At 42.1% G+C, this 15,059-nt stretch overlaps 1 protein-coding gene across 2 annotated transcripts in view; it reads left to right on the top strand.

The window, feature by feature from the left end:
• Positions 1-15,059, top strand: part of GALNT2 (polypeptide N-acetylgalactosaminyltransferase 2) — a 948,626-nt gene that overhangs the window by 233,301 nt on the left and 700,266 nt on the right. For both annotated transcript variants that reach the window (XM_085612020.1, XM_085612019.1), the window contains one exon: positions 7,070-7,157. Coding sequence is in view for 1 of the 2 variants with exons in the window: in XM_085612019.1 (XP_085468145.1) it covers positions 7,070-7,157 (88 nt within the window). In the remaining variant the exon portion in view is untranslated. The remainder of the gene's footprint in view (positions 1-7,069; positions 7,158-15,059) is intronic.

Below are 15,059 nucleotides of genomic sequence, written 5' to 3'. Positions count from 1 at the left end.
CCCCGGTTCGGGACGAGGGGAGTGTCAAGCGGGACTGGTGGGCCCCCGTAACCCCGCTACCTTCTACTTTTCCCTCCCAGCAGGAGGAGTGGCGTGACTTCGGTGATGCTGAGGAGTTCCCCGGGGCTACGTCGGGCCCCTTTAACCAGGACGAGCGAGCACGGACGCAGGAGGCGAAGCACCGGAGGAGGATCAGCGAGACGACCCGAAGACGGACGCCGGGAGTAAGCCAGGAGGCCAACGATACCGTGTTTCGCCGAGCCACGTTCACGGAGGAGCGTGGCTTCCCCAGGTACGGGAGCGGATAAGGGGTTGGTTGGGTATGCGGGAAAGCCGTTAATCCCGTGACTGCCTTCGTTCGTCTCTAGCCCTGTACAAAACCCACTTCCCCTCACAACGTGCACCGACAGTAGCTATGAGCACTAAGCTTGTTACACGACAACACAAGAAGAGGTGTTCCCCACCCCCCGGCCCTGGTCATAGGTTAGTGGCAATTCATGCACCTTACCCTAACATTCCCTTTCTCCTTCTTTTCTACCCGGTTCCTGGAGCACAACGGAGCTTTGAAATCAAGCGTCCTCGAGCCAAGGAGAATGATCTAATCCCCCGCTTTCACCACGGAGCCAACTAAGAGGGAAGAGAGACTTACCAGCAAACACCGACGTGTATTTTCTTCAATAAAGCCTTATGTTAAAAGACCTGGTCTACATGCGGTCACTACCACCCCTCCACAACTGGTGTCAGAAGTGGTATCTCCACCCATCAGTACTCCAATGATGGACAACGTAATACAGCACATCATAAAATGCCAGGAGAAGCTTGAATGGGCCGTGGGACAACAAGTGGCGGCAGCTCAACAAGACAGGGAAACGTTCCAAAACATTATAACAGCACAAATGGAAGGCATACGCACGGCCCGAACCGACACAGATGCCTCGGTAGCCGTAGAACGACGTCCACCGGTCCCACATCCGTCATCTGATGTCGGGTGTTGCAGGATGGGTGACGATGACCTTGACTCAACAGCTGTGAGGACCAGGCGACGCTGAGGAAGACCAGGATCTGTACACGAGCTGTCCCACGAAGCACCTCGAGTGCTGAGGGGTCGGTGTCCGGCGGGAGCACCAACAAGCCTTGACAAACGCAACCAACGCAGGAATTGAAGAAGCAACGTCGGCACCAGCAAGGTCCAGGAGACTCACCAAAAGCAGGGGAGTCAGGGCAGAACCCGAGCAATCAGGGGTGTCCAACTCAAATGGACCCACAGGCTGGATGCACTGGAGTCGCGAGAAGACCTCAAGCAGCTCACCAAAAGATGCCGGCCATGATGCACACAATGCGGTGTGGCTGAAGATTTTTCTCACTGGAGGTGCTCGGGGTTGGGGCTACTTGAAGCCCGAAGATCTTATCGGACAGAAGCCAACAATCCTTTGCAACTGCAAGTTGACAAGGTGCACATGGGTTTGGTTATTGCAACCTCCCCACGCAGGACACTGACCTCAAACTTGGTGAGAGGGCAGGGCAGGCCTCGGGAGTTGTGGAAAACCACCACCTGTGTTGCAGAACCTCATGGAGTCTGGAGAAACACGGGATCAGCAGACCTGTCGGCTTATTTGCTGTGCCTGCGAATGCAGGGGAGTGACTCCTTTACTCCAAGGGAGATTTCTTCAGGTGTCTTTGATGCCCACAGGTCTTGAAGGTTCCTGTATGATGCACAATCACAGACGATGCAGCAGACTGGAAGGGTGACGAAGTCTAGCCCGAACGAAGTCCTGTCAAGTCCAGAGTGCTCAGACGGTAGAAAAAGTAGTGGTGTGTGATCTGAATATTATTCCATGACGAACCTAGGAACCTACACCCAGTTAAGCCCTTACGTACCTTTGGAAAAGGGTTGGGATGATGCAGGGGACCCTCCCAGGGAAATGTCTGTACAGAGGGGCGGTTACTCCCATGTCCTTTGTCCAGTTTCGTACCAGAGCAGGAGTCAATAGCTCCCAGGACTGGTTTGAACTGGACTGTGCACGGGAACACCAAATGTGTCCCTCATTCAGACTGAGTGGCACTGGCAAGGCACCCACCCTACCCCAATACACTAAATCCTGTCTAGGATGTGGTCACACCTCCCTTTGACAGGATGCCTATAGTTCTGCCTTCCCCTGCTCGAGCTAGGCTCAACAGCAGGAGGGGAGAATCATGTCTCTGGTCGGCAGCAACCTTTTTGCGCTGTCCAGGTCAAGAAGATTGGTACCGGGAACAAGGAGAGCCTAACGGAGGGCTCTTCCAGTGCTTGAAATCATACCTCCGACACCGTTTATGGTGTGGGGGTATGATTTACTTGGAATCATACTTTCCAAACTGTTTACGGTGTGGGGGTATGATTCCAACATGTTTGATACCAAATATAATAGGTTTCTTTACCGCTAGTTTCAAGATGGTCATTGCATAATCACGCACTGCCCCTCTATATAGTATATGGCTGCTTCACTGACAACCCGGGAGAATGGACTCTGTAGGCTGTAGGGGGGTCCTGCTCTTGCAGGGGCACCCTCTTACTTGTAACCAAAGCACCCTGCTTTCAGGATTCCTAAGGCCTGCTATAGGGGTGACTTATAGGTTTTAAGTGCAGTGACCCTAGGTATAGGAAACCTATATCTTTAGTAAGTGGTGCTAGCACCAGCTTACACAGACTGCAATGGCAGGCCTGTAGTTCCATTTAGAATGGGCTCCCATGGGTGGCATAATGCATGCTTCAGCCCATGGTGAAACTCTGGGGTACATATGCCCTGGGTACTTTTGTACTGTATACTTGGGGCTGATGAGAGTACCCCAGTATCCAATCTGGGATGTACCTAAGTACTGACCACGCCAATTTAAGGGAGAAAGCAGATAGACAGGTGTCCTGATTAGCTGGATCCCAGTCAGACTAGTCAAAAACCAGCAAAGCACCTGGCAAAAAGTGGGGGTAATCATGCAGAAGGATCCTACCTTCCTACACAAATTAATAAAGTATGTAGACATAAAAAAGCAAGACGTTAAAATGGTCTTTAAATGTGAATGAATGTGAACTTTGATGCCAAAAATTACGTTGGTATCCTTACTTTGATTCGTTGGAGCAGTGCAAATACAGCAAATGGAATCTAGTGTGGACAATTGGTGGCCCCAGTTGAAGCATTGGTATGCACCGTCAAGAAATGAGAATGCATTGGTGGAAAATATAAAGTGATATGCTATGTGTCCACACTACTTATAGTCATGTGTAGCTGCCTTGGTGATCAACAGTTTTTCAAAAGCATGAGCTCTTACAGCCTGAGCCAGTCTCAGTAGCAAAAGCCATTTTAGTTTCTTACAACAATACTCTTGAATAAATGAGAAGTATCACTTGTCTACATGGAAGGTGTGTTTTGCAACATAATGTTTTTGATTGATCCATCCGCAGCAGGAAAGTTGATCCCCCAAGGCGTGGTATTTTTTTTTTTGAATCGTTGTACATTATTTATTTTATGCGGTCTGGCCAGTTTTAAAAGTGAGGCATGCATTTTATTTTATTTATTTCATACGTTCCTGACTGTTTCAGTGTTTGCTTTATCCTCCTTAGGAGTGAAGTCTCTTAAAACCTGAGATTAAAAAGAATTGGGAGCTTTGATTTCACCGTTTTTTAGAAAAATAGTGCTAGCTTTGCAGTTTCCAGCAGAAGTAACAAGTGAAATGACCTGAGTATGAGAGAATGATCCTTTGAGTCTGTTCTTGCAGTGGCTGATTACACGCAGGGCCAGCGAAAGAACCGCCCGTGGGTTGTCTGCCTCAGATCATGATTCATCAACGGGATCCCTTCTTTGCTCTTACAGTTGTTCCCAAGATCATTACATGGAGTTAATTTCAGTGGAACAGTACTTTGTGTATTTGTAAGTTGATAAACCGTTGTGTACTACTTTAACACCTAAGCTTTGACCATGTGAAGGTCCTTTTACATGCATTTTGCTTGAATCCGTGCCCTTAAGGTTAAATATTTGGCATTATATTTTCTCGAAAATCACATTACATGTGTGGTATCTTTATTTCTTTGCCATGCGTTCTCCCCTTAGTGTTATATCCCCTGCTGCTCAGCCAGAGTGACTGTGATGTAATTAGAATGCTGGTGTGTGCATCGTTCGAGAGAGTGTCAGTTGAGTGCGTGGACTGAGCAGCAAGGATGCTGCTCCTGGTGGGGCTTCCTTCTAACGTCTTTTACCTGTAACCTTTGACTCCTACCTTTAAGAATAAATCTGATCCCGTTTCACCTTACTACTGACAAACCTGCATCTTCATTTACCGCAATGGTGACGAGGATGGGAGGAGGCTATGAGGGAGGTGTGTTGTATCTTAATTTCTTTGCAACGCACACTCGTCAACTCTATGAAGTATGGACTGAATCCCTGTGTGCTGCATGTGTGTTTTCCCATATGCCAATAATACTTATTGTTACTTGTGGTGAGGGTTATGTTTTGTACCCATATATTATTTACTTTTACTTGGCTGGGGCATGGTTAGTTCGTTACAATCAGTTCTGGGAGTTCCCGGTGGTGGGAAAAGGTTTTTGCAACCCAAACCGTACTTATTTACTGTTTCTGGTGATGGGCATTTGCATTTCACCCAAACCGTACTTGCCATTACTTGTACTGGGTTACACCAGACATCACTTATTATTGTACTAATTATACTTCCTGGTGAATGGTCAACTGTTTTTGCGCCCAAACCGTGCATGCTTTAATGTTGCTGGTGATAGGCATTTACGTGAGCCTACATCGTACTCGGGTGTACATGTATTGGGGCATTTTTGTTTGTACCCCGACGTTGCTTTGTGATGAGCTTTTGAGTTGCAACCCAAACAAATACATTCTTTACAACTGCCTACTATTGTTGGTGATAGGGCATTTACTTTGCTCCCAGCTCATTTGCTTTGGGGTATATGTGTTGCACCCGCAGGGGCATATATTTTGCACTTTTATTTTGGTCAAGTGTATGGCACCCATAGGGGCACATGTGTTGCACCCTTGTGAATTGTGAATTAGGTTTTGCACCTGCAGGGGCATATGTTTTTCACTTTATTATTGCACAGGTGTATGGCACCTGTAGGGGCACACATATTGCACCCTTGTGAGTAGGGCATAGGTGTATGGCATCCTTTGGGGAAGACTTATTGCACTCTTGTACCTTGCTGCGGAATCTGTTACTCTATTATGAGGCGTCACATTTTCTTCTCCATATTTTTAGTGTCTGTTGAGGGGGGGGGGGGGGGCGGGGGAGGGGGTTTTGGGTGTTTCTCCCGAGTGATGTTGTACGTGTTACTTGTGCCCCTGAATCTTTTTCCTCCACCAGTCCTTTTATTTTTTTGTATTGCGTGATTAAATTTGTACTCTCATGCTTCGTTCTTATTTTTGTTGATTTTGTGTATCACTGTCTTATTTGGATTTATATTTTCTATTTTTTCCATTAAGGAGGAAGGTGTGTAGTATCTTTATTTTTATGTCATGCATTCTCTCTTTAGTGTTATATATCCTGCTGCTCAGCTAGAGTGACTAAGATGTAATTAGAATGCTGGTGTGTGCATCGTTTGAGAGAGTGTCAGTTGAGTGCTTGGACTGAGCTGCAAGGATGCTGCTCCTAGTGGGGGCTTCCTTCTAACATCTTTTACCTGTAACCTGTGACTCCTACCTTACGAATAAACCTGATCCTGTTTCACCTTACTACTGGTAACCCTGCATCTTCATTAACCACAAAATGCATTTAAAACCTACCAACTATCTTGAAAATGCCGACATGTTGGCAAGAGAGATGGCCATATATGGGCTGGCTATAAGGAATCCTCAGATCACTAGGCATTTATGGTCTGAAAGGGACTTTATCAGGCCTTAAGGGGATCTAACACGTAAGCTGGGCTGACTCAATCTGTTTTGTATCAAGAATGTGGAACAAAATATACAGATTTTTATCAATCTTAATCAGTGGTGTTCGAATTCACTGGATGTATTTAATTTTGCCTAGTTATTACAATACAATGAACGCTTGAGGACTTAAATGTAAAGGAATGTTTTTGCATGATATTGAAGCTTAGCATTACATTATTATGCTATCCTTTATAGTGTATTGATGATTATTGCTTATTGACATGGTTCATTGGCAGTAGAACGTTGGGGTTTGAGCACTCCTACTGATCTGATATTGTGTACTGGTGCGGTGGGGTATATGTATTACTACCCTTGGTTAAAAACATATGCAAAGTTAACCTCCATTGCATAAAACAGTAATTTTAATTGAGTCAACCCCTCCCCCCCCAAAAAAAGTCTTCATGTAGAGTTATGAGAAAGCAGCAGCCAAAATCCAGACTTTGGTGGTTCACTTTGGTACTACCATACAGTAAAAGTTTGTTCATTGCTATAGGAGCTAATCAAAGCATTCCTCCAACGTGGTCACTGATCTTGAGTCCACAGGGAGTTTGATGTGGGCAAGTAACAGACTTAAAGTGCACAAAGGACAAATGATCACAACTCTTTTAATAATACAAGGACTTTTAAATTGGATTTATTTCTCTGTGTGTCTCCCAATCAGTCACATCCTAGTTATCAGCTTGAAATCCCCCGGGTATGTTTTGCTATTCTTTTTGATCCATTGTTACATGATCGTTCTATATCAGGAACTACCCTCTTCCGCATCTTATTTATCTAATAATTCAACAGATCACCTTCCACCCTTCTATTAATGATGTTTAGGAATTTAATGTGTATTGCTGGCAGTCTTCCCAAACCTGGCGTAAACTTGTATTTCTGTGTCTACAACACTTGTGGAAGAACTAAAAAGCAGACTGGTGTATTTTTTATTAAAGCATAAGTAAAACGGAGCGGGAAAAGGGAACTAGAGAAGATTTTGTTTTTATGGAAAAATCTGCAGTGGCCGAATTTAATAAAAATATACTTTGTGAATGAAGGGATTTTGCTGTGAAAGTCCCCTGTTTGATCCGTACGTTTGACAGTTGTATGTTTTGGTCCTTTACTCATGTACACAGAAACAATTGTTTCTTTGTGTTTTTTTTCAGGAGGATTGGAATGAGATTGGGACAGTTAAAAGAAACGAACACGTTAACAATGGTGAAAACCAAGCAAGTGTGGAGACGCTGGCTCCAGGTAGGACAAAAGAATCATGCAGGATATGCAGCTTAATGAAGGATGCCTAGGGGCAAAACAGATTGTTTACCTCATATTTTTTATTAAAGGCATTTTTATTAAAAGCATTTTAAAACACAACAGCAGAAAGAAGGATGCAGCACAATGGTGGTAGAAAAGTGATGAGCCACATATCGTGGTGGCTTAATTTAAGAAGGTACCTGGTTGAGTTCACATTTGCAGGGCAGAATTAAGAGGTTACACTAAATGCACTTGTTAGGAAAGTAAAGGGGAGGCGCTAAGAAAGGCCAATAGGAGGGACAGTTCAAAGTGACCGATTCGGCAGGTAACGAAAGTCTTTGGAATGGTCATGAAGTTTCTTTTGCAGCGTCCAGATCAGATTTGTCTCTGTTGGGATAGAGATTCAAAGACTAAGGTAGGGTGAGGACCATTTGAAATCAGTCATGGCTTCCTTTAGGTGAAATAATAAATGAGAGAGAGAGAGAGAGCGACCCTGTGCAATTGGCTTTTAAGAATTCCACCTTTCGTAATATGACAGGCTGTCCAAATGTTTCAATTGACAGTAAATACTTTGGACTTCTCCATCAATTAGGGTGTTGGAGGACTAGTTTTGTGCTCAGTCAGCTACTTTGAAAGGGACACACGTTTGCTTAGTAGTGGACCATCAGAATTGCAAATATTTTAAGAACTGTGCAGCCGATGGCGATTCAGGGGAGCCTGGTATCTAAGGATTATATTGAAGTGTTGTATCGATGTACTTGCATTCACTGCAGTTACTAGATTCAGTAGAACGCTGCTTGAATAGCCTTTTGTGGGTCCTTAGGACTCATTGAATAATGAATAATAGTGTCTGGATCACGGAAGTTGATTTTCAGCATCTATGCATTCTAAACCACATTCTGGTCCATGCATAGTCACTCAGTAATAAGTAAGTGATCACCATCTCACCCAGATATATAGGTATGATGCTGCTGGGTGTAAAGTTTGAAAAGAATGCTGCTTCAAGTCCATAGTCTCTGGATGGAGCAGCAAACCTAGAATATCCGTGGGAGCAACAGTACTGATTTGCAGGTTGATCGCAGAATTGAATATTGCCTGAGATAGAAATTTTAATGGAGAAGCTTGAAGGAAAACAATTTAATTTAAAGATATCCTAGACTTAATTGCAAGACCTGTGCTGGTAGATCCTGTCTAAAATTACCTCGAGGTACACCTCTTTTAAGCCCAAATGTCCATCTTTTATTAGTTGAGTTTTAATCTAGACAGCCATGCAAAAATTTTCTCTTGCCCATATAATGTAATATTTTTCTGATTCGCGCAAAAGCGTTAGTACCAAACGTTCTTTCAAGAGTTAGACCTTGTACTCGGAACAAGTGCAACTTATAAATGGGGAAAGAAAAATTCAATTAAGAAACTGCTACCTGATAAATCTAAAAAGATTATCTGGACCGCAAAATGTTGTTAAGGGGATTTAATTTCATTTTAACTACTGTTGCTTCTGTCCAAAAGATTTACTGTACAGAGCATTACAGTTTGCCCTCAAGTGTACCTTCAATTTCACACTCCTACCATATATCAGTTTCCTCATACTATTGCTCCAGTTCGGTCAGCTCCCCTATATAATGATTTAATGTAAAGATGCAAAATAAAACTAAAGTGTACACCTAGATCACCGTGATAGACTGCGCAACAAAAAAGAAACCATACACATAGCATTTTAAATGTTAATCTTGACTTGGTGTATTCTCGTCATATTTTTGTATCCCAGTTTTTTTTTTAAGACCACAATGTTGTGGATGTGCATTTAGTTATCCAGTTACAGTAGTTTCTTTGTCCTGCTTTGTTCTCTTGAGAACCTTTAGAAAAGTTCTGGATTTTCTACCTGCAGTCTGTCTGAAATCCATTACCTAGGCACTGATCTCACCTAGGTTGGAATATGGTAACTTACTGTACATATGGCTCCGCAAATACACCATTCTGCTGCAGACCGTACAGAATGGTATGACTGACGTAATCTTAAAACTGTGAGCCAGCTTTCTGTTAGGAGTCACCTAGGAGACGCACACTGGCTCCCTATTCCTAAGAGGGTGCTTTTTAAAAAACGTATTTTTACTTACTTTACCTTTAACCGGACTGGTCCTTGAATACCTTCAAAGGTTACTACAGCTGTACAGTTTAATGAGAGAGTTTAAAGGCCAACAGTAATTAGGTTACTTATTGTACCTAGGTTTTGGTCACCAGAATGGGTGAACAATCCTTGTCGTTCCTGGCTGCAGAACACTGTAAACTTCTACCATTTAACCTAATTATGTCACCTACCAATATGATGATCCGAAAAAAGCTGAAAACATGTTTTTTTTTATTGATTAGTCTTTCATTGTTTGGCTTGCATTGGTTGTTCAGCTCCTAGTTATTCATTTATTCATTATATAGCCATTGATGTCCAGATACAAACAAGGATAGCATCCAGCCGGTGATGTGTATGTTAGATGCAACCACACACAAAATTCCGATAAAGATTTACACCAGTTTGTAATATGTATTTTTCAGATTTCTAGTTAATCATTTAGTAAGGAAAACCGCTCTTAATAATGTGTGCGTCGTTTTGATTTGGCAAGGAAGCAACACAATCAATGCCTTACTCCGGACAAAAGTGGACCGCTAAAAAGTTTCTTTTTTAAAAACAATTAAGTTTGTTATCGGGGCTATAGATGCGATGCTCTCGGTAGTTATCCTGGGATAAAAAAGAGCAGTGTATGTTGATCAAGATTATGAAAAATGCATCGTTTCCAGCATTTAATCGGATCACTGTGGGCATTGGTGGCAGGCGTCTTTTTGTGAGGTGTTCACCGTGGTGTAAACAAACTGGCAGATTAGTGGGGTAAGTAGAATGAGATTGCATGACCACCCAAACCGGCTTTCAGAATTATATTATTCCCATATAGAGGCCTATTTTAATCTAAAAGGTTTTTGATGGGTCAGAAAATTTGGTAAGTTTTGACCACACCCCACTGTTTTGATTTCTGAAACTCTGCAGGGGATATTCCAGAACGGTTGGCAGACTATGCTAATTTTGACAGAGCGCTGTTGATAATTTGGAGATGGCAGTGAGAAAAGGAGGAGCAGCATTCAAACTGGATAAAGAAAATCATTGAATTTCTCATGTTTAACCTGTCTAGCAGCCGTGGCCCGGTAAGAGCGGTGGGGCCGGGTTGGGGGCGGGGTGGGTTCTAGACGACAATGAGGGAAAATGATGTATTTATTTAATTTTCCCTCGTGGTCGTCTGTCGAATGCCCCCTTAACCCCACCCCACCGCTCTTACCTGCACGGGCTGCGGCTGCTGTCTAGGTGTCCCGACCCAGACAATCTGAGCAAAGACCATTTGTCAGGTTTATGTTTCAAGAATTCTAGTTTGAATGAATAGTTATTGATTAATGTAGAATCAGAGGTTCTAGCGAATAGTACTCCCAGATATTTAATTGATGATTCATTCCATCAGAACACTGTGTCTGGGATATGGTGAGGAGTAATGAATTTGTAGATTGGCATGACCTCGGATTTATTTGGATTTTATTTCTACAGAATACATGCACAGAATCTCTTGAATAGCAGGTATGAAGAGATGAAGGGGTCAGAAAGGATTAGACTGATCTTGTCCATGTACACTGAGTTTGAAAGTGGTGTCAAAGATGGAAGTGAGGTCTCACATTTTGTTTATTTCTTATTCTATGACTCATAATAACCAGAGTAGAAAGGGAATACTATTGACAGATACCCCTTTATAGTGCAACATGGAGGAATCTTCCAAGACTCAGTGTCTTGAATTGTGACAGTTTTCTGTTTATTGGAAAAATCCTTCTGCAACAACATGCCACCGTAAGCTTAATGCCACCTGAAGACCTCTATAACCTTTCAAAATCCTCATCTACATTGAGGGCCACAGCACTTATGACGTCTAAAGCCAAATCAAAATGATTATTGGGTTACTTGAGGGTCAACTGCTCCTAGAGGTTAGTCACCCATGGAAGTTTGTTTGGTTGAGTTTTACCTGAAAGGGTTAAAACACATTCAGAAATTGAAGCCAGAGCTTTGATGTAAATGATGCAGTACATATTTAAAGGAAATATTGAAAGATAGTTTGAGAGAAATTCTAATGATCTTTGGCATTTTAGGGGGAAGAGACTAATCACTGCTCTTAGAAAGGAGCCCACTGGTTCTCCAATAGCAGAAAGGTTTGTGAAATTATTGATGAGTATGAGGATGAGGTAATTAAATGCATCTCAGAATTTGACAGGGAGACTATCTAGTTTGGCCCATTTAGTGATTTTGATGGCAGCCACAGTGGCCCTGAAACTCCTCAAAAGTGACAAAGTTGCCTGCATACACCGGGTAGTATATCTTTAGTCGAAGCAGGGGAAGAGCTGCCATACATGAGTCAGTAGATCATTGGCTGTTGGAGTTAAAAAAAATATATATTTATATGTAAATATAAGGGTTGTCTCTATAAAACTCTTTGTCTTTTTGGGGGGGGGGGGGGGGGGGGGGGTCGGTTGCTGGAATACGGCCTGAGACTTTCTTCACATAACTGTATCCTCAGTTGCCATCCCCTCCTCTTACAATGATGTCATTGATATTCTTCCGGAGTACATTGAATCTTGCAAAATTCCTACATTTTGCATTATAAAGGTGTATCTGTCGATAGCGTTCCCTTTCTGCTCTGGTTAGTACGAGTCATAGAATACATAACAAATTGAGACCCAATAACGAAGTCAGTGGCACTTCCATCTTCGACTTTGGTTTTTATCGAACTACCGGCTGCCAGACGGGCGTTTACCTGCATGGTCTAAATTCTTTTGACATCACTATTGATCCCTAAACCGACGCTCGAGACCGCTAATTTCTATCTGAAGATATTTTGACACTATCATACAGACCCACGGGACATACAGCTGCGTTAATTAGCAGTCTTTTTTGGTATTCTCCAGCGACTTACTCTTGAGCGCCCCTCGTGACTGATCTATCGACAGCCATGAAAGAAGAGAATACTTAGAAGGGTCCAGTCAACATTATTATCCATACCTGTAACACAGGGACAGGACTCTAGACAATTATTGTGAATTTTGATCATCAGGTTGTTATTTAGTCAGCAGAAGTCTTGGTTACCATCCTCGGTTGATGCTGTTTTGATGTCCGGTTGGGACCTAGAATTACTTTGGCTTTTCCTGAAGAAGGCACTTTACATGCCGAAACCCGCGTAGAAAATTACACCGTTCTTCTGAAAACCACTATTCAATTACTTCTTAAGCCAATTTTTTGTTGTACTATGCACGTATTTATGTATTGATTTTTTGTGTATTAGTATTCGTCAAGATGATGAAATTGTCATTGTGTCTGTTATATGTAATCTGTATGTAGTACACTACTGTACACAAGGCTACATTTGTATTCAAAATTAATAAAATGATTGACATTTTTATCTTTGTTTGAGTACACTGATTCAATCCCTAGGTGTTATGTTTATTTAGATGTATGTATTTGTATTCATTGCTGCCTAGATATGTTGTTCTTTCATGACTTCCATCTTCGACACCACTTTAAACTCAGTTTTATTAGGTGTGAATAGGTGTTTGGAAGGTTGAATTCTTGATTTTTACTGGTGTTGTTTGTTCTAAGTTAGTAGCCAGTATTGTATCTCTGACTCGAGGTAACGGTCTGATGCAAGACCTTGTAGAGAATGATCAATGTCCAGTTTTCAACTTGCACTCAACCTCTCCTGTTCAGTTTGTCTTGAACTTAGCCAAATTATCCTGATTGTGATAGATTTCCTGTGAGAAGGGAATACTACACCTTAGTTTCCAGAGTTGTGTCTTCTGTGTAATTGATCGCCTTCACATTCTATTTTATGATAATTAAATTAACCTTGGGTTTACCTTTTTTTACTTGTATAACTTAAAACGGACTCCTTGGATTGAAATCATTTTCATGATGACAGAAGAAAAGGGTCAAGATGAGAGAGCTGCAAGATATTTACACATCACTATAAATGTTAACTGGTTGACATAGGAATAGAATCTAAAAGAAGAACCAGAGGTTGTGCTTTATTTAACCCAATAAGTGACCAGCCCAGTCACAGATAGAATGAAAAAAGGAAGGAGTGAAGCATTTCAAGATGGGCGAGCAGGGTCAACCTTGGTTGGAGTGTGCTTTCACTAAGCCCAGCAGTGACTTATTCAAGCTGAAAACAGATGTTGTAATGAAGCCATGTGTTGCAGCAGAAGATCGCACTGATGTCCGGCGATCATACAGTGAGAATGTAACAAGTGCAAATGCCTCTTAACATTTTCCTGCTTGAAACTATTGAAAAGTCTAGCCAGGTTGATCTTGAAACATCTTCTTTTTTTTTTGTTTAAACTCTTTTTATTATGTTTTGATGCAACACAAAAAACAGCACATTCCCACCCCATTCATTTAATGTATATAAAGAAACAAGATTGCCTCAAATAGTTCCTTACACTTAAGCTATTTCACTAACCCTTTAGAGTAACCATGCACTGCACCACAATCCCACCCCAAATCCCAAGTTGCTTGATATTTACATGGGCATCCACAGCCTTGTATACAGTTCTTTCCACTACAACTCAAATGTCCCTACCTTGGATCCATTCCTTGACTGCGGATGGAACAGCTGCCATCCAGTGCCTGGCGATGCCACGTTTAGCCACAAGAAGGCCATAGGCAACCAGGTGGTTAGTTCCCACAGCTCCTTCGCCCTCAATGTCAGTGCCCAATAAAGCCTACTTAGGGTCCATTGGTATCGTGTTTGAAACATCTTCTTGATGTAATCAGTGTAAAGTTCATTCTTTCTCTGAACTAAGCCCTTGAGGCATTTCCATACCACGTTAACTCCTGGTTAAACAGAGATGAGTACAACTGTTTAGAGTACTCTTCCGATTACCTCGCTCCACCAGCCTGGAACAAATCGCTGTAAAATTGGAGTTCAGGACTGGTCACTTTCTTCGAAAAAGGATATCTTAAGGCATTGGTTTAAGCTTAGAATATCAAACCAGGGTACATTTATGGGAAACCTATGAAATTAATAAAAACGATCCCTACATGCTAAAACAAAAACCATAGCACCTAGTTGTAGAGTCTTCTTTATCTCTGCTCAACATGCAGTATGGCTCGGATCAGGACTTACCCTGCTGTGGTGTCAAGCTTTTCTTACTGAAAAAGTCAGCTCCATCTCCGTGGCACACAATTTGACACTTTTTGCTTAAGGAAGTCACAGCAACCCTATCTCTTTTAGACACTGGAGCATTAATCTTTAAGGATATTTGTAATTCGCTTTATCATGAGGCCTCTGAAATTAAACTACATGTGTTTACAATTTGCCATTTTCTACTTGGGGGAAGTTGCGCACACCTGGAAATGCACAATACAAATTCAAGCTGTCACTTCTGGAACTAAAGACTAGAAGATTTAGCTTGTGTTATTTGCTGCTGCTCTGCTTTTATCTATGAATGTAAAAAACTGTTATTTCCTTCATTCCATCATCCAGGCCTTCACAACTGAAAGGACACAATGTCATTTGGTTTTCATTGTACTGATGGCCTGCTGATAAGTGCCTTTGTGGAAATGATACAAGGACAACAAAGGGACAAATCCTGTATTCCTAGAAACTTGGGCAATTACATGTGTGTACAAGCACGGTGTCCCATTTGGATTAATTCAAGTAACTTTCATAATTGGAGGGAACATCACAAGATGCAGGGAAAAAATTGCAATATCAATTAATACAACACAAATCATTGATTTTGTGCAGATTGTATTGTAGGTAACCACGATAGATTGGTAGCCAGTTCAGAAATTAGTCTCATGTTGCAGACACAATGCAAGTTACA

Source organism: Triturus cristatus, chromosome 6 (genome assembly GCF_964204655.1).
Source record: "Triturus cristatus chromosome 6, aTriCri1.1, whole genome shotgun sequence".
NCBI lineage: Eukaryota > Metazoa > Chordata > Amphibia > Caudata > Salamandridae > Triturus > Triturus cristatus.
This window is presented reverse-complemented; position numbering and strand designations above follow the sequence as displayed.